Source organism: Castor canadensis, chromosome 18, assembly GCF_047511655.1.
Source record: "Castor canadensis chromosome 18, mCasCan1.hap1v2, whole genome shotgun sequence".
NCBI lineage: Eukaryota > Metazoa > Chordata > Mammalia > Rodentia > Castoridae > Castor > Castor canadensis.
Window position 1 is genome coordinate 30,963,171 of NC_133403.1, and position 23,013 is coordinate 30,986,183.

Below are 23,013 nucleotides of genomic sequence, written 5' to 3' on the forward strand. Positions count from 1 at the left end.
AATTTTTGATAATTTTAGAAAAATTCTTATAAAATTGGTAAATAGTGAGAATTTAAATTTTAAAATGGTCTTATTCAAATTTTAAAACCATAGCATTACTCAAAGAGGAGTATCAAAGGATAATCACTGAGATTTTGAGAATTATAAATTATTTTAATTCTACTTAGAAGAACATTTAATTAAAGGAAGAAATTCCTACAATACATACATGTTCAATTTCTAGATATTTTAAAGATAGCTGAGTTCAAAATATCTAATTAGCCCAATGTCCCCTTTCCCATATACCTATGAGAACATATCCAATTATCTTGAAAAAGGCAATTAAAATTACTATTAATAATCTTAATACTAAGATGTGCTATAATTTATTTGATAATTACATTTCCCACAAAGATACTGTCAACATAAACTGTGAAACTGTAGCTCCATCCTGTTTACAAGTATCAGAGACAATATGCTCACTGTTCTGTTGTACTTAAATGCTGTATTGCAGTTTTTCTTAACAGGTAATACCTGACATGAAACATGTCTGATTTTTATGCTTTATAACTTCATTCTGATGTTTAACATTAAAACATTTAGATTTATGTATCACACATCTAAAAACAATTTAAATAATAAAACTAAGAAAAATAATAGCAACCATACCTTTTGTTTCAAATATAAAACACAAAATAGAAATCTTTTGTTCATAGATGTTAAAAAGCCATCTTTAATCAGAAATGAAAACTATTTCTATTTTCAGATTTATGAAGCTAGCATTAAGTACTTGATGTACGTGTTCAGCTTTTATACTTTTAGGAATTTGAATCAAAATATAAGCCATAGGAATTGGAGAACATCATTCTGAGTGAAATTAGGCTGGCCTAGAAGACCAAAAATCATATGTTCTCCCTCATATGCGGACATTAGATCAAGGGCAAACACAACAAGGGGATTGGACTTTGATCACATGATAAAGCGAGAGCACACAAGGGAGGTATGAGGATAGGTAAGACCCCTAAGAAACTAGATAGCATTTGTTGCCCTCAATGCAGAGAAACTAACGCAGATACTTTAAAGCAACTGAGGCCAATAGGAGAAGGGGACCAGGAACTAGAGACAAGGTTAGTTCAAGAAGAAGTTAACACACATGCATAGGCAATCAACGCGAGTCAACTCCCTGTATAGTTATCCTTATTTCAACTAGTAAAAACCCTTGGTCCTTCCTATTATTGCTTATGCTCTCTCTTCAACAAAATTAGAGATAAGGGCAAAATAGTTTCTGCAGGGTAGTGAGGGATAAGGGAGGGGGCAGGGGAAGAGGAGAGAAATGACCCAAACATTGTATGCACATATGAATAAAATAAAAATTTTAAAAAATATAAGCCATAAAAACAGGAAAAATCAAGAGACCACATTTCAAGGTTAACTCATCAGTTTTAAAATTTATTATTTTTATTATCTATTCTGACTTTATAACAAGGAAAAGAATAAATGTAATCATTTTGATTTTAAAAGCATACTGCAAGACTGAAGTTTACATTAGTTATTGCTATTTGTCTTCAAAAATATGCATTATGATAAATATTTTTCAAAACACCAAAGTAAATACAGTACATGGTTCTGGCATATTTATTTATTTGAAAAGGTGTTCTGAATCCTAGACAACATAAATACTAAGTAGGGTGGTAGTTGCCATAGTAACAAGTAAATAGCATAAAAATCCATGCAATTTTTCAAATGTACCCACTTTTTTCACAAATAAGCATTTTTGTAGATAAAAGATTATTCAACTCTTACTGCATTTCCTCATTTCAAGAGATAAATATGTGATTCTTTAGAAATAAAATATTATCAGGTAGCAATGGAGCAGGCTCAAAAAACTTTTTAACTGAACATGGAAATATTAAGGGTTTTAATTTTTCAAAACGAAAGCAGGAAAATAAACTGCTATTACTCTATATTACTTTAATGGGTAGTATTCTTCAAGTAAGGGCAGAAGCACATAGACTTCTTTATTTTGCTTTAAATTTATTATTTAAATGCATTAAATGCAGGACTTGACCTTGCAAAGTGGAAAACCCTGTTGAACACAAAGAAGTACAATACGTTTAATGCCAATTCAGGAGCTACTACTTAAATAAATGATCCGAGGATCTTTATACTACATTAAAAGAGTTCTTTCCTTTCTCCTCTCTCCTCAATAAAATATAATTTTCCCATTTACAGGTGCCCTAAAAGGCCCAGTGAGTATAATGAACAAGTCTTCTGAATCTTATACTTACAGCTTAAGAAGATTTAATGTGTATTTTATAGGGTTGGAGAGAGAAGCAATTCTGAAAGACATGATGTGAAGTTTGAAATCTACTGAAAGTTACTAGAAAGCCAACCAAAACAGAGTGGAAAAATTGCTCAACTATTACTTTCAAATCTGATTACATAAATTTGAACTTCCAGTTTGTTTCAATAGTAACTATTCTGGGACTGGCAGAGTTGCTCAAGTGGTAGAGCCCCTGCCTAGGAAATGTGAGGCCCTGAGTTCAAACCCCAGTACTCCAATCAATCAATCAATCAATCAATAAATAACTATTCTGTAACAGCCTCCTGGGATAAAATTTTAAAAAGAATTTATAGACCACTGTATAGGCAGGTGAGTACAAAGCAGTACTCAAGGACTAACTAATTTTATTGAAGAGAAATCAATTACTTAAGTAAATAAAGATAAATACAATTGTTATTGTGCCTTTACTGAATATAGAATTCTCCAATGTAAAAGAGACAAGAGCACCAGACCCCTCTTATTCTTAGAAGATACATTCCTAGGGCCTCCCCTTCCCCTTCCCATGGATGCCTGAAACCTCAGTACCAATCCTATAGATACTATGTTTTATCTGTTCGCAAATTTAATGGCTTTTCTACTTTAATAAGCACTTATCTTGCACTGTGGCAACAACTTCTGTAGCTTTCGCTGTAAGCTGTAATAGCAAAATCAGTGTCAATATCTATTTCCTTCTTCACAATTTCAGGAATAGAAAATTTATTCTTTTTTTTTTAACTTTGTTTATTTTTTTCTTTTATTATCCATATGTGCATACAAGGCTTGGGTCATTTCTCCCCCCTGCCCCCACCCCCTCCCTTACCACCCACTCCATACCCTCCCTCCCCCCCCACCCCCTCAATACCCAGCAGAAACTATTTTGCCCTTATTTCTAATTTTGTTGTAGAGAGAGTATAAGCAATAATAGGAAGGAACAAGGGTTTTTGCTGGTTGAGATAAGGATAGCTATACAAGGCCTTGACTCACATTGATTTCCTGTGTGTGGGTGTTACCTTCTAGGTTAATTCTTTTTGATCTAACCTTTTCTCTAGTTCCTGGTCCCCTTTTCCTATTGGCCTCAGTTGCTTTTAAGGTATCTGCTTTAGTTTCTCTGCGTTAAGGGCAACAAATGCTAGCTAGTTTTTTAGGTGTCTTACCTATCCTCACCCCTTCCTTGTGTGCTCTCACTTTTATCATGTGCTCATAGTCCAATACCCTTGTTGTGTTTGCCCTTGATCTAATGTCCACATATGAGGGAGAACATACGATTTTTGGTCTTTTGGGCCAGGCTAACCTCACTCAGAATGATGTTCTCCAATTCCATCCATTTACCAGCAAATGATAACATTTCGTTCTTCTTCATGGCTGCATAAAATTCCATTGTGTATAGACACCACATTTTCTTGATCCATTCGTCAGTGGTGGGGCATCTTGGCTGTTTCCATAACTTGGCTATTGTGAATAGTGCCGCAATAAACATGGGTGTGCAGGTGCCTCGGGAGTAACCTGTGTCACAGTCTTTTGGGTATATCCCCAAGATTGGTATTGCTGGATCAAATGGTAGATCGATGTCTAGCTTTTTAAGTAGCCTCCAAATTTTTTTCCAGAGTGGTTGTACTAGTCTACATTCCCACCAACAGTGTAAGAGGGTTCTTTTTTCCCCCGAATCCTCGCCAACACCTGTTGGTGGTGGTGTTGCTAATGATGGCTATTCTAACAGGGGTGATGTGGAATCTTAGTGTGGTTTTAATTTGCATTTCCTTTATTGCTAGAGATGTTTTTTTTCATGTGTCTTTTGGCCATTTGAATTTCTTCTTTTGAGAAAGTTCTGTCTAGTTCACTTGTCCATTTCTTTATTGGTTCATTAGTTTTGGGAGAATTTAGTTTTTTAAGTTCCCTATAGAATCTGGTTATCAGTCCTTTGTCTGATGTGTACCTGGCAAATATTTTCTCCCACTCTGTGGGTATTCTCTTCAGTTTAGAGAATACTCTTCTTCTTTGATGAACAGAAGCTTTTTAGTTTTATGAGGTCCCATTTATCTATGCTATCTCTTAGTTGCTGTGCTGCTGGGTTTTCGTTGAGAAAGTTCTTACCTATACCTACCAACTCCAGAGTATTTCCTACTCTTTCCTGTATCAACTTTAGAGTTTGTGGTCTGATATTAAGATCCTTGATCCATTTTGAGTTAATATTGGTATAGGGTGATATACATGGATCTAGTTTCAGTTTTTTGCAGACTGCTAACCAGTTTTCCCAGCAGTTTTTGTTGAAGAGGCTGCTATTTCTCCATCGTATATTTTTAGCTCCTTTGTCAAAGACAAGTTGGTTATAGTTGTGTGGCTTCATATCTGGGTCCTCTATTCTTTTCCATTGGTCTTCATGTCTGTTTTTGTGCCAGTACCATGCTGTTTTTATTGTTATTGCTTTGTAATATAGTTTGAAGTCAGGTATTGTGATACCTCCTGCATTGTTCTTTTGACTGAGTATTGCCTTGGCTACTCGTGGCCTCTTGTGTTTCCATATAAATTTAACAGTAGATTTTTCAATCTCTTTAATGAATGTCATTGGAATTTTGATGGGAATTGCATTAAACATGTAGAGTACTTTTGGGAGTATCGACATTTTTACTATGTTGATTCTACCAATCCATGAGCATTGGCGATCTCTCCACTTTCTATAGTCTTCCTCAATCTCTTTCTTCAGAAGTGTATAGTTTTCCTTGTAGAGGTCTTTCACATCTTTTGTTAGGTTTACACCTAGGTATTTGATTTTTTTTGAGGCTATTGTAAATGGAATTGTTTTCATACATTCTTTTTCCGTTTGCTCATTGTTAGTGTATAGAAATGCTAATGATTTTTCTATGTTGATTTTATATCCTGCTACCTTGCTATAGCTATTGATGATGTCTAGAAACTTCTGAGTAGAGTTTTTTGGGTCTTTAAGGTATAGGATCATGTCGTCTGCAAATAGGGATATTTTGACAGTTTCTTTACCTATTTGTATTCCTTTTATTCCTTCTTCTTGCCTAATTGCTCTGGCTAGGAATTCCAGTACTATGTTGAATAGGAGTGGGGATAGTGGGCATCCTTGTCTGGTTCCTGATTTTAGAGGGAATGGTTTCAGTTTTTCACTGTTAAGTATAATGCTGGCTGTAGGTTTGTCATATATAGCTTTTATAATGTTGAGGTACTTTCCTTCTATTCCTAGTTTTCTTAGAGCTTTTATCATGAAATGGTGTTGGATCTTATCAAAGGCTTTTTCTGCATCTATTGAGATGATCAAGTGGTTTTTGTCTTTGCTTCTGTTAATGTGGTTTATTACATTTATTGATTTTCGTATGAAGATTTATTCTTTTTGGGGTGTGGGGGTTGAACCTCAACCTTGCTAGGCCACCACTTTACCACTTGAGCCACATCCCCAGTTCTTTTGCTGCTTTTACAGATAAGAGTCTCAAAATTTTTTGCCTGGCCCAGCCTCAGACTGTAATCCTTCTATATCCACCTCTTGAGTAGCTGGGATTATAGGTATGAACCTCATTCCTGGCTTTAAAAAATGTCATTTAAAAAAACATAAATATTTAAAGGAACCTAGTTGAATTAGGTTTCGTAACATAATTATCATTCATCATTACCTGGCAGAAAATTCATTCTTAATATCGATTCAGCAAACTCAGCATATGAGTTCTTTTCTTTCCTTACCACGTCAAGAATTTTTACCTTTTCACTTAACAGAAGTGCTTTGTGGCTTCTTTTTGGCATATCTGAATTGCCAACATTACCACTCTTACAGTTTGAAACTATTATTAAGTAAAATAAAGGCTACTTGAATACAAGCACACAATACCGTGACAGTCAATCTAAAAAACCAGGAGGGCTACCCATATATGGATATATATATTGCATGGATATACTAGACAAAAAGATGCTTCATGTCCCAAGCAAGAGCAGGAATGGCATGAGATTTTATCACTCAAATGAGAATAGCATGCAGTTAAAAATTATGAATTCTCTATTTCTGGAATTTTTCATCTAATGATTTGAACAGAATTAACCATGTAAATCTGAAACCACAGAAAGTGAAACATGGATAAAGTATACTACTGCAAGCTCAAACATAATTGGATTCAATATGAATATAATAAATAAAAATACCATATCAAAAAGGACTGCCCTTTCTGGACATGGTACATGGAAATTCCAGCTATGTGGGAGGTAGAGACAGGAGGATGGTGGTTCCAGGCCAGCCCAGAAAAAATGTTAGCAAGACCCTATGTCAAAGACAAAGATAAGCAGGGTTGTGTACTAATCCCAGCTATCAGAGAGGCAGTTGGAGGCCAGTCTAAGCAAGTTAGAGTGAGACTTATTTGAAAAACAAACAACCAAAAAAGGACTGGGGGTGGTGTGGCTCAAGTGGTAGAGCACTTGCTAGCAAGCTAGAGGGTCACAGTATCACGAAAACAAAAAATAGAAGTACTGCTCTCACTGAGCTCGTAGTTACAAACTAGCAGCATAAGAGCTTTCAAACATTAAATTAAGCTTTCAAGACACAACTTTATAATAGCATTCCATATATTGGCAAGTTATAACTTAATTGCCTACCTGCATGGTATAGCTCATCCTAAAACATCTTTTAAATTAATGTGAAAGATTATTTAATAATGATATGACTGGCCCAATAATCTTTGGAGAAATCTTACATCCACCCATATTCAGATACTATATTCAGCTATCTTTAGTATTCTAAAACAAATACTCAAAATCTGACCAAAAATCAAAAACAAAAGATTATGCAGCCATCTAGGAGTGAGAAAGAAACAGTTCCATCTTCATGGCCATGTGCATTTAGATTTGACTCAGTCTTGTGGATGGAATCATTTTGCCAATTGGGAGATGCAGCTTGAATAACTATCTCATTTTCAATATCCTGACACATAAAACTTAATGTCTAGTTTCTACCTGACTCTTTTCTGTGTACTATTACACAGACACACAGTTATATGCACATACCAGTGTGTAGGTGTTTAAGGTATTGTTTCTTTTTTTTATTTGACAATATAATTTCCATTTTAAATATTCCAACCTCAGTTAAATTGAGTAGTAGACTGAGATGCTGGTCACCCCTCACAATTTCCACAATCTTGCCAAGGTCTTCTTCAGTTAAAAGCAACACAAATTGGACCCAAGTACTTTGCAAAATTTCCCATCCAAGTAGTTGCAAAGAGTGACCTAATCCAACTTCTGAGCTATCTGTCACCAAAGCCTGAAATGGCTTGTTACGAAAGGACATTGGAATATGAGCTTCAAACATTCAGAAAGTAAAATGTCCATTTTAGTTGATAAAATTTCTGTGTTAATTTTAACATAAAATGGTTCCAACAGATGGCTTTCATTGGTGGTACACCACATGTAGGCAGTGAGCACAATATATGCATTATCTATAACATTGATAGTAGTATTTAAATAATATGGCCCATTAGCTCAGTGTTCCTCAGGTTTCAGAAACATGATCCTCTATAACCTAATGATTTCAACAAAATGAAACTTCTTTTTACAGCTTTAGATAGTATTTTTCTGAAATGCCTTATTCTTAAGGACAATTTGTAGCCCCAAGTATTGTTTGACACTTACTTACTTACTTGTAATCCTCTGATTATAAACACACACTAATCAGCATGGCTAAACTTCAAGCATGTACAGAGTAAGTGCAGTGAAGTTGCTTGACATGTTCAGGCACCATGCTAGGTAACCTGACCTCCCTCAAGTAATGAATAATAGCAAGAAAATTGCTCAGTTTTCAGAGTCCCATATAAATAGAAATATCTATGACTAAGGGTTTTGGAATTAGACAAATCAGTCTCCAAGAAGTACATTGTAATCTTTTCTTCTTGAAGGAGTAATTTAAACTTTTAGAAGAACAAAGAATGAATTAAAATATCAATTAAATATTTATGGCTATTAACATAGGATATAACAGAGTTGGTCACTTCAATGATGTGACTACTGCAAAAGAAAAACATAATATAATCTTTTTATTATTTTTCCCTCCTATTCCTTTTAACTATTTCTCTCTCCTTTCACCATATTAAAGTAATGGAAAAAAATGTCCCTAGAGACTTGGAAAGGAAAACCTTACACATTTTTAAAACAAAGGAGAAATGATTTTGGTAATTATAGGCTTAGTTTAACCTGAAACATGCAAGAACAAATTAAACAATCAGTTAGTAAAACACAGAATCACATAAAATACTGGAAAACAACCAACATAGTATCTGAAGAGCTAACTATGCCAGATGAACTTAGTATCTTTCTATGATAGGATGAGAGGTCATATTATCATGCAAGAATTGAACCATGTAATTTCAATGTGGCAAGTCTTTTTATTCCATTCTCCAATTCAGTAGGGAAAAAGATTTAGAAAGAAAGGAATCTAAAACTTGACTCCAAAACTAAACCAATGGCAATCAACCCATCTCCTTTCTTCTGAGAATCTTTTTCAGAACTGAATGAATCTCTTTATTGGAACAATATCATGAAGTCTTGGCTTCTTTTATGTTTTAGTTCCATCACATTTGGTTCTTCAGATTTCTAAAATTTAAAAAATTAATTTCCTTAATTTTCTTTCCAACCTGTTGACAATTCTTTTCCCTAGGGATCTTAAGTGACTTGTTGATTCAATCAAGTGGCACTAAACATGGACAAAATATAAACCAAATTTAGGCAGAAATTTCTAAAGGAAAATAAAGAACACTTTCAATGAATTAAAAAGATGTTCTATGGCTAGAGATGTTGATAAAATGGTGTTTAAAGTATAAGTGCTTGGTTAGAAACACTTGAAACTTAAAGATTGTTAAGAACTGCTCTTATTTGATTATAGAAGGGAGAAAAAGTAAAGATAAGAAGTCTCTGTATCAGACCAGAGTTCATGAGCATAAATGAGTATACACTGGGACATTAAGAACATGACTATGATGGAAAGAGGTCCCAACAGGGAAAGTAAGTCAGATACATGGCTTTTATTGATCAGGCAAGGGCCTGGTTATTAAGAGCCTGTGTTAAACTGAGATATCTGGTAGAATAAGAGAATTACTGTTCTAAACTTCTGTTACCATTTAAACTAATAATTCAGGTATCTTAGAAGTAGGAAAATTTGATCATATTATTGCTTGATCTTAACTGTCTTTCTATACTTAAACACTAGGAAAATAATCAATTTTGGCAGATCACAGGCTAGAAAAGGAAGAGTCCCCTGAGACATTATTTATATCAGTGTACCAAGAAGGAAATATGTACAAATAATTACCATTAATTTATCTCCCTTCAGCTCTCTCAACACAAAGCAATCCTCTCTCCTCTTACCTTAGGATATTCCAGAATGGTTAAGGGGGACACCTACATTATGAAAAAGTTTTATAACTAAAATATTGTAATGAGAACAACAAGAAGATGAGGACATTTGTGTTTATCAAACCAAGACTATAATCAATAATTAATTTTTTTAATAACTGGAAAAATACAACCAAAGAAAATGGTTTGGCACCTTCAGGAGACATGAAAGTAAGTGCACTGTAATACAATGAAATGATCACTGGAACTTTGTCATGTTCTGGAGTTCTAATCTTAGTTTTGGGCAAAATCTGAGGTAAATCTTAAATTCTCTTGAGTTCATTTTCCATATCTAAAATATGGGTACAAGGAGACTGAGAGAAGGGGAATGCTGATATCCTTCTATCTCTAAAATTTTAGTTATTTGCTAGATCTTTCATGTATGAGAGCTAAGGTAATATGACAGAAAATATAAGAGGTTTGGAATCAGCTGACTCAGGTTTGTATATTGCCTCTGTTCCTTCCCAATCTTATTTCCTCATGTGTATGATATAGCATCTGCTTTACCTGCCTCATAAGATTGTTATGAAGATCAAATGGGAAGACATGATATAGGAAGGTGCTTGTTAGTTATATAGATTAATCTAAATTTTTTATTTAGTTTTGCCTCCTGCACTGCCAAGAAAAAATTTTTAGACATGGTAGAATATCTTTTAGAGATTCTTTAAGATCAGAGAAGATGTGGCAATTTCTAATTTAGAAGTATTTGTTTCTTCAGCTGTTGATTTACTAACTGAAAATTGTTGGACAACCTAGGTTCCTATGAACTTAAGTATGGATAGCTGTTCTGTGTCATAGGAAGAATATGTAAGTTTTCCAGCAGAGAAGGAAGGAATTGGGACTTTGCCCAAAACTCCAATAGGTATGTTGGTTGGACAAGGTTTGGATGTGGTTAGTCCAAAGGAAATTATTAGTAAAGGGATATGAGTCTTTAGCATTGGGTCACATTTAGTCACCCAATTCAATAATCAAGACATAGCCTCATTAGTATAATGAAAGTCAATTCAATTCATTATGCGTCGATTACAAATTAATACCTATTATTAGAGAGATACCAAATATGAACTAATTTATTTTGACAAAATTATCCAAACTATCTCTAATCATTGCAAATGCATCAGGCTTGTAAATTTTCACTATATTAAATGCATTTTATGGTTTCTAGACCAACATTTGCTTAAGTGCAAGATAAGAACAAGTAACAAGTACTTGCATCCTGGAAACAGGATTAGCTTCTTCTACTTAAAGCAAGAAAGTGGGAAAACAGGATAGATTGTGTCCTAAAATCAAAAGGTCTATTATATAGGACCTAGAAAAATCTCTTTCTATATCTGGCTATACTTTCTTATCTTGTTGCCTATTTTGTAGGACTACCTAACTTTAACATAGGACTAACATGACATATATTTCTAAGTGTATCTTTCTCTAGTGATATACCTAAATATTATATATGTATATGTATGTAATATATTCATCACCAAAACTCACTGATATCTCACTTTCTAAATTAGATTTTTTTAAATCTGGGACTTAAATACATATATGTATATTGTACTATGGAATAATTCTTTCCTTTTGCTGCAAATACACACAAAAAATAAAAGTAATTAATTCAATATTCAGAGAAATGTTCATAGAGACTAACATTGCAGACCAGGATTTACACTCAGACAAAGATTTTTTAAAAGCCATATACTCTTCCAAATTAATATATCTGAGTTCCTTTCGCTAATGCTCCTGCTTCACCTGCAGCTCATCAGACAAGGTAATAATTTATGATAATCATATGAAAATATACAATTAATATTCATCACCTCTCATTCCTCATCACTTTAGATGATCAGTAATGCAGAGTGAAAATGCTGTCAGATTTCTAATTGCTTTGTAATGGGCTTGAAACAGGGAAATCATTAAAGGCAAACAATCTGTCATTTGTCTGTTACTTTAACTATCTATCACACCAAAAAACTCATTAAAGAAATTGCTAATGAGCTACAAAAGACTATACTCATAGTGCTTCTGCAGTACAATGAAAAGTAATGCTATGAATTGCTTAAATATTTTAAAAATATGATATCTTTGTGGAAATTCATCAGAAAACATCTATTCTTCAGAATATTTTTTAAGCTGTGTGCTTTCATTATTTTGGCACTTAATCCATCATTGCAGAAATCCCTTTAGCATAGAAGACTTCTTTTTCATCTGTCTCTAAATAATTAAGCTGAAAGTTTGCAAGAAGCTGAAATGCTAAATGTGTTTATTACTAGTAAACTGACACAAGTGATAAAAAAATAGTACCATAGCAACCCTCATGTGAAATGAAGAATATATTTTTAAATGTGATTTTTGCCCTCATATCTCTTGTGGATTTGAACTGTTGAAGGTGCGATGCTTTATTCCTCTTAAATAATGCTATCATTCTACAAAAATGATATTCAACTACTGAAACTGAGCATAATAACATTAAATTCTGCATAATTACATTATTTTGAAAATTTTGAAGACATCAGCAAAATGTCTTATAAAATTATGTCAAGTAATTTTATCAGAGAAAACAAATCATTTCCTTAAATGACCACACCAAATTTGATGTCTTTATTGATTCTACCTTTAACAATGACACCAATTTTGTTTTAAAAACAAGGAGGCATAGAAACAAGACCCAGAGATGTTTTGTTGGTTCTATAGTGTGGATGCATTTTATTTTAGAAAAATATGTTAGCATTGAAGATAATAAGGCTACTATTTCTGTTTTCCATTTTTATTAATGATGAATTGAATAATTAATTTAATTTCCTACAACAAAAGAGTCTTAATAAGAAAGTCAAACTTCTTCTAAATATGTAGACTTATTTATATAGATTTAAAAACCTGAATGCAATAGCATGTTAATCCAGGTGCCATGGTTAATATACACTAGTTGAATTCCAAACTAACTTCTAAAGGTTCCTTAACACCCTGGAAGCATCTTCATTATACTCTCTAATTGACTTAAACAGACTTCATATCAACTGTTTAACACATTTTAACCTGCAAATTAACACCCCTTGATCATTCAGATTAACCTTACTTCTGTGAGTCAATTATATGACAAAAATAAAATAACTTGTTCAAAAAACATTCAGGCTTAACAAATTAAAATGAAGAAAGGAAAAATGCTTCAAAAACAAATATGTACAAGCATTTCCTCTCATGATTCAGAGAGATCATCACACCTTTCAGGGTATTTGGAACATGCACAGAAAAGCCAAAGAGGTCACAAGAAGAGAAAGAGGTAAAGAATAATGGGGAAAAATAAAGTGATAGTAATAATGATTACTAAAGAGAAACAGAAGATGGATTATATACAGTATTTTAATAGGTTTGTGGAATGATTAAAATGTCACGTGTGAAGAAACTAGGAGAACCGTAACAAATTTTCAGATGAAATAAAGACCTTCAAGAGATCTGAAATATTCACATAATGATGTTAAAGACAAATAAATAAGAAAACAACAGCAACAGGTATTATGCCCACAAAAAGTATGTACCTTTTCCTCTGGCTTCTGCTTAGTGTATTGCCTTACATCAGCTCAATGCATGTTCACTGATGATGAGCACTGCTGAAATGACAAAGGAGAAAGTTCCCCAAGACAGGATAACCAACAAAGGAGAAAAATGCAAAACCAAAAACTATTTCTAAGACATGAGGTAGGACTGTTGGGTTAGTCAGCTTTCTGTTATTATAACAAAAAATCTGAGATAATAAACTTAAAAAGAAGAAAGGTTTATTTTGGTTCAAGGTTTCAGTCATTGGTGACTTGGTCCAGTTGCCTTTGGGCCTGTAGCAAGGCAGTACATCATGGCAGGGAATGTGGGCAGAGGAAGTTCCTCACCTTGTGACAGCTAGGAAGCAAAAAGAGAGAGAGAGGAAGGGACCAAGGATCCCAATATCCTCTTCCATGGAATGCCCTCAATGCCTAACGTCCTCCCATTAGCTCTTACTTCTTAAAGGTCTCACCACCTCTCAATAGTACCATGGATGGTCTGGGGTCCGAGCCATTAACACATGGACCTTTGGGGAACACTGCAGATCCAGCCTGATGAAATTGTTCATTAGCATTGATTCTCAATACTGTATAATTTTTATGGTAATCTGTCAAAAGAAAAAACGTTTCTCTAATTCTTGCCACTCATCTCTCCCTTCCTTCAAAGCATTATTTAAAATTTAGCACTTCCATGTATCTTCCTGGATTCATTTATTCTTGACTGAAAAATTTCAATTATTTAAGTAGTCTACTGTTTGTGTACCTGTAAGTTATTAATGTCACAACACTTGGTACTTCCTTTCACATACCACTTATTTCTTTCATCTGCTTTTCTAAAGTATCTGCCTACCCAGATAAACTCTAAGCTTTGGAGAAGACTTAGCCAACTCTGTCTCATGTAGCTAGTATGAGGCACACAGTAGACACTAAACAAATATTTGTAGATTGAACAAATAAGTAAATGTACTGTATCATTTTTTAAAATCTCATCACTAGCTACTCCTTGGTGGCTTTTCTCTTTCCAGTAGATTCTAAATTCCTCTAGAGGCAATCATCTAATTTCAGAACATAACTGAATTGCCCTATGGTACTTAAAAATAAGTATGGCTTAGTTTACTGACATGAAAATCCTAAAAATTCAGATATAAAGACAAAGAAAATTAAAGAAGATTGGAGCTGAAACCACTAGAAAAGGTCAGGTAAACATAGTGATAGGACAGGAGATAATCAGCAGTGATGTTGTTGTGGCTCTGGTTTAGTAATCGTCCCCCAAAGGCCCACGTGTTGAAGGCTTTGGCCATAAGGTAGTAGTATATGATGGAACCTTTGGGAAGCTGGGCTAATGGGAGGCTTTAAGTTATTGGAGGTGTCTCCCCTCCAGCCCCTGTCTATTTTTTTCATTTTCTTTTGTTTTTGCTATTTGGGATAGGTCCCATTATGTAGCCAAGGCTGGTGTCAAACTTTCAATCCTCCTGCCTTAGCTTCCCAAGTGGTGGGAGTATAGATGTGAAACACCACATATAGATCCCTCTTTCCCTTTTGGATCCTGGCCATGAGGTGAGCAGTTTGTTCCACCACACACTCTCTGCCATTGCCACTCCCTACCCCCACCAGAGGCCCAAAGCAATGGGTCTACCTGACCTTGGACTGGAACCTCCAAAACTGCAAGCCAAGGTAAACTTTTTCTCTTTATAAGTCAATTCTCTTAGGTATTTCATTGTAGTGACAGAAAGTTGACAGATTCAACTGTGCACATTGTAAGTATTATCCATCAGTCAGAAGTGAATATCTGGTGGTTCACGGGAAGGTTCATAGGCAGGCTAGTACTAAAGTAATTTTAATACTGTAATTTTGTTTGCTATCACTACAACCCAGAGTCCTAAGCCTCTTTATTTATCTATCATACTTGATCAATCATCTTGAAATTAAATATTTAATGGATGCCTACCTTACTTACTTTAGATGGTGATGGCATGAATTAAGAGGGTTTTGCCCATGATTTTTTTTTCTTCTTCTTATTTTTTTATTATTGTGCCGGGTGGGGTACATTGTAGCATTTACAAAGATTCTTACAATGTAGCAAATATATCTTACATGAATTCACCCTTCCACTGCTCTCCCACATTTCTCCTCCCCTGATTCCTGGAACAGTTTCAACAGGTATCATTTTTGCATTTACATACATGTGTATACATTGTTTGCACCATATTCACCCTCCCACCCCTTTCCCCACCACCTCCCCCCCCAACAGTGCCAACTGCACCTATCCTGTTCCTCCCTCTGTTCTCCAATTTTATAGAAGAAAAAACATAAAAGATAAAATGAGAAACTTGACATTTTGCTAGTTTGAGATAAAGATAGCTACGCAGGGAGTTTCCTTGTGTTGTTCCCGTGCATATGTGTGTTACAGCTCCAATTGGTTCACCTCTTTCAGTCCTCTTCACTCCTCCCCAGTCCGCTTCCCATGGTGGCCCCGGCCAGTTCAAGATTTCTATGTTCTTTCCTGTACAGTGAGGCCATCAACCTCATTCAAGTTTTTGGTTTCCATCCCTTGCCCTGTCCCTCCCTTGCACAGCCTCCCCTTAGTGTGACCTGTGTCCTATAATACTGCTGCACATGCCCTAGGTCTAAAGTCCGCATATGAGGGACAACATGCGATTTTTGGCCTTCTGAGCCTGGCTAATTTCACTTAAGATGATGTTCTCCAGTTCCATCCATTTACCTGCGAATGACAAAATTTCATTCTTCTTTGTGGCTGAGTAAAATCCCATGTGTATAAATACCACATTTTCTTAATCTAATAGAAATTCTTGATGCCCCCAAGTAGGAAAGGATTTTGAACTTTGACTCTACTGGAAGTTGAGGCCACATCTCAACTAGGCAGAGAGATTGGAATCTAACCATTTTTTAAAAACTTCTGAGAGGATTTCATAACTCTCCTGTTATCATCTGGTGACTAACAACCTTGACTTTTGGAAGTCCTTCCTTTGCCAGACGTGCATTGCTCAGGTGCTCTCCTAAAATTTGCTTGTCCGTGGGTCTCCTTCGCAGAGCATGCTAGAGTGGAGCTGGAGGAAGAAAGTCTTTGAAGACAGTGCTGTACGTTGCTAGTCAGTATCGTCCAGCTTTTCTTCTTCTTCGGCCCACTTTTCTGGACTCTGTTTCCTTCTCTGTAGTGCTTTTCCCTTTTGCTCCTGTCTGCACCTCCTTGCTCTGATCTCCATCATGAGTCACAGGTGCACTTCAGGAGGTCATGGCTGAGTGGTCATCATTCTGAAATGTAAATTTCTGGTGCACAGTAGGTACTCAATAATACTCATGAAATATGACAGTGAGGGACCAGAGCCAATGCCAGCCATGGCTGGGTGATTCACAGGATGGTTGTGAAAATGAAGCTGTGTGCTGTAGGCCAGCAAGTGGACTCCATGTGGTGGTGGTGGTGGTGGTGGTATATATGTGTGTATACACTCATGTGAGCACATGCAAGCTGTCTGGAGAAGGCTTACTGGTGTTTTGAGTAGTCTAGTGTTTTTTTTTCTTTTATTATTCATATGTGCATACAAGGCTTGGTTCATTTACTTTAGATGGTGATGGCATGAATTAAGAGGGTTTTGCCCATGATTTTAATTTATTCCACAGCTAAACTAAAAGTATAGTTCAACAAATATTGGGCTTAGTTTCATTTTTCTAATTCAATAGTTTCTGGTTTTCATTTGCTATTTGGAAATTCTTAAAATACTGCTATAAATGTTTAACATTATATCAAAACAGAGAAACAAATATTTCACTATTAATAGTAATAACAATAAAAACAGCCAACATTTACTAAGTACTTAACAATTCAAGGCACAATGATCTCATATAATTCTGACAACAAATCTATGAGAGAGATCTACCATTATTTCCATTTTAAAGAGGAAGAAACCAAAGCACAGAGATTAACTCAAAAAGTTCTCATTGTCATTAACAGACAGAGTCTGGAATGAACCTATGTAGTTTGACCCCAGAGTTCGTGCTCCTAACCACCATGTAACATAAGTTTCCAGGAAATAGACAAATTGCCTTCTGAAAATAAGATAGTAAGAAAAAAGTCTATTATAGACATACACCTTAGAAATCCAGAGAATTAAGAAAGACAACCAGTGGTTAGTTTCTCTGATGAAAAAAGTGTTGTTGCTCTCAGAAAGTTTGCAAAGGAACTGGGGAACCAGAACATACATCTAAATAAAGCAACACACTGTGTCATAGACGAGTGCAAATGAGGAGTATACAGGACTGGTTACTAAGGTCAAGGAGTGGGATTTATGGGAGTGGGATTTATGGGAGTGGGATTTATGGGAAACATAGGCTTTAAGAGGAGGGAAAAACTTATAGGAGGAAGAAAAGAGTTAAGGTATTGTAAGTAAGGGGAAGCATGAGAGCAAAATTATGCATGAAGCACCAAGAAAAGCTCCACTTAAACTTTTCATTTATTGAGGCAATAGGTGATAAGTTTGTAAAACCAAGGATAATACTGGAAAGGTAAAGGAGTGCAAGGTCAAAAGTTAGAACTTTATTCTCTAGACCTGCTATGTTCGATATAGTAACTACAAGTCACGGGTGGCTATTGAGCACCTGAAATATGGCTAGTCCAAATTGAGATGTGATGTGGGGGCATGTAAAATGTCTCATTAATAATTTCTAAATTGATTATATTTTGAAATGATAATATTCCAGATACATATTTGGTTAAAAATACTTAAAATCACATGTGTAGCTTGCATTTGTGGCTTACTTTATATTTCTATTAGACAGTGATGCCCAAGGAAATGAAACACAAAGATTAATGAGCAGGGATTTATGTAAAAATTTTTAAAAGAATTTTTGACAGAATATAAATTGATGGAAGTTGTGGTGAAGTAGAACTATTATAAATTGAAAGATATTTGAGAGACAGAACACCCAAATTCAATGTGCAAACTTTGCTTGGATCCTGATTTGAGCAAAAAGACATTTTTGAAATGGCCAGGGAAATCAAATAAAGTCCAGAAATCAGATGACACCAATGATATACTGATAATTTTGGTTGATTAATAACACTATGCATAAAAAAGAAAAAGTCAGGATGCCTTAGGGGTGCAAACTAAAGTCCAGAAAAATGACATGACAAAACATTTGAGGTTTGCAGGGGAAAAGGTACATCTCTTTATTTAAACCTACATAAATAAAAATATATAGAATAAAAGAAATAATACAATAACCTAATGGAATAGAAAGTTAGAGCACTCATTCTCTAAAAACTGGAATACTTGAGTACTTTATGCAAAGAGAACCAAACAGTGGAAAGGGGATTGCTTGAGAGCTAGAGAAAGAGTTCAAGGGGGGCCTTTCCCGAAAATGTTGTATACAAAGGGATTCAAACAACACTGAGCTCAGTTGCTTTAGATATTTGGGGAGGGACATACAGAAGGCATTCTAGCACCAGGATTAAAACTGTGACTGTAAGATAATGCTTTCCTTGTCTGTTTAAACATAGCAAAATCCTGTGGAGAACCTAAAATGTACTTTTATCTTTAGATTTTTTAAAGATGCCTATATAATTTGGCTATTCTTTATAGTTCACATAACAATTAACTATTTATCATATTAAAAGTTTCATTTATTCTGCTTAAGTTTATCTTCAATACTTTAAAAAAAATTCTGGCGGCACAGGGGTTTGAGCTCAGGCTATCACACTTGTTAGACAGACACTGCCACTTAATTCACACCTCCAGCCATTCAGTGCTTCTTAAACTCATATTTGGTAGAAGAAAGAAGTTTTTAAAAAGAAGGGAAGGAAATATAAGCAGTAGCTACAACAAAACTACTTTAACACCTCCCAGTGAAATTCATATCATGCAGCTAAAAACTAAGATGTGGTTTTTTTACCTCCAGGTACAGTACAAGGAAGGGAGATCAATGTAAAGTAAGCACCACAGAGAAAGGTAATAAAAGAAAACAAAGGAAGAAGAAGAGAAAGTGAGAAGAAAGAGAGAGGAAAAAACCTCTAACATTTAGTGAACCCCAAAGTATCTATTTGGAGTACCCTCTAACTGAAGAAGCATTTCACTCAGCTTTTTCTGTAAGCTGGAAAGACAGCACAGCTGCTCTGGGAATATGTAGACTGACTGAGTCCTGGTTCTGCTGCTACCCAATTAGCTATTTGACCTTGATCCTTTTTTTAAATTTTTTCCTCATCCACAAACGCTTGTCTCACTGGACTGAAGTAAAAGCAAAGCGAAACAGCAAATGTGAAAGGATTTTAAACTTTAAAAATTAATTAAAAGTTAATTGCAACGGCCTAAAAAAATAATCAAATAGAATACGTTTTATCAGATCTCCTCATCCTTCTCATAGCCAACCCCCTTCTTTCCCAGTCCAAATCAAAATGACTGGAGGGGCTCAAGTTGGGTAAGCAGAGGAAGCTCTGCACAAACCCGGGTAACCTGGGTTGGGGATGCCCACAGAGGAGGTGGAGAGAAGCGATAGTGGCGGAGCCGGGACAAGGGAGCATTAGAGCGAGTTGAGGGAAGGCATTTCTCCTCAACGTAGGCACTTACAGTTAGTCAACTCCATGAAAGCGGTGACTGGTTACCATGGCGACCGCGTCGCGGCAGGCGGAGGCGCCGTTCCGATTGGTGCCTGCGCAACTACGACTCTACTAGAAACGTGATTGCGTCAGAGCGGTGACTTCCGGCGGAAGGAGAAGCCGGTTCCGAGTCTGGCTGGTCGCTGACGGCGGGTGGAATCCGGTGGCTGTGTGCGGTTTGGTAAGTCTGGTATTGACACAGCCGGGAGAGGGTCCTCGCGAATGTGTGGACGGGTTGAGCTGACTGTGCATGCAGTGGTTCCCCACGTTCCGATCTCAGGGAGGCCTGGGCCGTGTAGGAAGAGGTTGTCTGGTCTGTGGGGCTCACGGAGCTCCGAGGACCGGGCGTCTCGAGCGCAGCTTGGGGAGCACTTTCTCTGTATGGTCCTCAGCGTCCGTCCAGTCGCCCTGCTGATGTTATTTCGCACAATTCCCTATCCACGCAATCTGGAAGAAAAGCGAGCTGGAAAAATCCATAGCGTATGCTCTCAAGCTCCTTTAGCTCTTTGGCATTCTATTTTCCTTTATTTCTTTCATCTGTTTTAAGTATTAAACTTCTGTATTGTGTTTAGTAAGCGCCTGTTTGCAGAAATAAGTTCTTAGAACTTCATCCATCATCCATGCTTATCAAATTCTATTTTTATGCCATTGTGTATAGATAAACATATATCGTGGAATACCTAATAGGCTTTTCATACTGTGTGTGTGTGATAAAGATACAAATTCTTGGCGGCATTTTTTAAAATTTATTTATTTTTTGGTGGTGGAGTGTGAACTCAGAGCCTCACGCTTGCTAGACAGGCACTCTACCATTTGTGCCACTCCATTTTTAAATGAAAATACGTACATCCTCCAGTTTGCGTTGTGAGCATGATTTACTCAACCAAATATTAAAGAACTTAGGGAGTACTTGATTGGTTGTTTTTTAGATGCATGCAAACTGTAATGGATTTGTCATTAATGTTTTTGTTCAGCTGATCTGAGAAGGCCCCTGTCTTGTTCAAGGAGTGATGGCATTTGAACAGATATGGAAAAAGGATTGGTATAGCATTCTGGGGGCAGACCCATCTGCACACATGTCAGACCTTAAACAAAAGTATCAAAAACTCATACTAATGGTAAGTCTTTTCTTTCAAATTTTTAATTATGGGAGGAAAAAGAAAGCAGTTTTTAAATGTGACCAGAAAATTTAAGTTTCCAAAAATGTACGATGATAGCAGTAGGAATCAAGGCATTGTTTGATTTAATTAAAAGCATTAATTGAAAGTCATAAAGTAAAAAAGAAAACTTCCTTTTATGTGAGACACCATGGCAGTTAGGAGCAGGAGATCCAAGTCAGGGTGATTGAGATAGAATTCCCTGACTGTATCACCATTTGTGAGAACTTGGACAACTTTCCTTTATATGTGCCTCAGGCAGAATTAAGTGAAAATAATCCACATAAAATGCTTAGAAGTGTTCTCACATATTAGTGTTAGCATTCAGTAGCCACCAGCCATGTGTGGCTGTTGAGCATTTGAAGTTTGGTTAGTCCAAACTATAATGTACTATAAAGTATAAAATATACATTGGATTTTAGCAACTTAGTACAAAAAAATGTAAAACTCTAAAAATTATTTATGTTGATTACATGTCAGAATGATAACATTTTGGATATATTGGCTATTTTGTATGGTATATAACTATATTTGCATGTTTCTGCATATATTACAAAATTAATCATACCTGCTTATTACGTTTTTTTTTTAACATGGCATATGTGTCCTGCATATTGGATTATATTTTTATTGGATAGTGCTGATTTAGGCAGTTTGATACTGACATTTACTGGAATTCATTCTTTTTTAAATATAAATGTATAATACCTTTCTGAATTGTTATATTCTTTTTTTCAGTCTTAAGCAAATGTCAGTAACTATAATAGTCTCCACTTAACTCAGTTTACAACTTACAATTTATATAACATTAGTAATTACTCTAGCTTATATCAAATACACCTCTAATGTTTTGCTCAAACTATTAGTGTTCATTGTGCATGACAGATATTTCACCATCAATGTACTAATATTCCTGCCTTAGGTAATAAGTTGGACTAAATGACTATACAGTATCTCTTCCTCAGAACTAAGATTTCTGTCAATAAACTCAAGTAGATTTTATTGAAATTCTTCCTAATGTTAAATCACCCTCAGTTAAATTAACCTTGTGTTGATTGAGAGATAGGCCTGAAGAAGTTGAGTGTGCCAAGATCATGTAGGTCCTTCCAGGCCATTGAACTTTAGGGGAATGAGAAGGCATCTGTACTTTATATGATAGTATCTGTGAGGGACTACAGTGGATGAGTCATTTCATGTATCTGCTAACAATGTATCTGTTGTAGTTGCTCTACTTCACCAACATTTTATGCTATTTTAAGTGCCTTCATTTAAGCCTTTTGGGGTTTCCAGTTTTGGTACCATTTACAATTTGAGCAGTATAATTCTTTGTCATGGAGGCTGTCTCCTGCATTATAAAATATGGAGGAGCATTCTAGATGCCAGTAAAAGTCAAGAATATCTCCTCCGTGTAGAAATGGCCAGCCTCACCATTCCGTTGAGAAACACTGCACCATTCTACTGTGTTTGTAATGATACCTCATTGTAGAGTTTTTTCCTCTGATGTCTAATCATGTTGAACACTTTTTAATCTGGTTACTACTTGTGTTTTTGTGCAGTGTCTTTTTAAAAAAAATTAAGTATATTCTTGTCCCCGCATATATGTAATGCATTCTTTTTCATAGTCTGTAGCTTAATAAGTCATTTTTGTAGCGTTTTTTGATGCTTAGAAGGTTTTGTTTTCTTTTGTGCTGGGGATTGAAATCAGGGCCTTGGTGTGCTAGGCAAGTGCTGTACCACTGAACTACATCCCCAGCCCCAAATTTTTTGTTTTGATGAAATATGATTTATTGATTTTTGTTTTTTATAGTTAGTGCTTTTTATGTCTTCTTGAAGGTCATGATAATATTCTTCTAGAAGCAATATAGTTTGCTTTTACCTTTAGGCTCATGAGTTTTATATACAACATAGGATGGAAAGTCAAATTTTTGTTTTTGCTTAAAATGAAGATCCAGTTCTTCTAGCACTCTGTTAAAAACATTTTCTCTCTCCATTGTATTATGCTGTCAGTATGGGTTTATTTCTGCATACTATTTTGTTTGA

At 35.5% G+C, this 23,013-nt stretch overlaps 2 protein-coding genes and 1 pseudogene across 11 annotated transcripts in view; 2 read left to right on the top strand and 1 right to left on the bottom strand.

Annotated features, from left to right (window-relative positions):
- LOC109676735 (doublecortin domain-containing protein 1-like) overlaps positions 1-19,889 on the bottom strand; it is a 1,027,711-nt pseudogene extending 1,007,822 nt beyond the window's left edge.
- LOC109677192 (dnaJ homolog subfamily C member 24-like) overlaps positions 1-23,013 on the top strand; it is a 929,921-nt gene that overhangs the window by 864,616 nt on the left and 42,292 nt on the right. The gene's annotated exons all lie outside the window — the stretch shown is intronic.
- The window catches only part of LOC109687883 (dnaJ homolog subfamily C member 24), a 128,521-nt gene continuing 125,422 nt past the window's right edge, over positions 19,915-23,013 (top strand). For all 9 annotated transcript variants that reach the window (XM_074060638.1, XM_074060641.1, XM_074060645.1 and 6 more), the window contains exons 1-2: positions 19,915-19,997; positions 20,791-20,934. In XM_074060638.1, the coding sequence (XP_073916739.1) occupies positions 20,827-20,934 (108 nt within the window). In that variant the 5' untranslated portion in view covers positions 19,915-19,997; positions 20,791-20,826. The remainder of the gene's footprint in view (positions 19,998-20,790; positions 20,935-23,013) is intronic.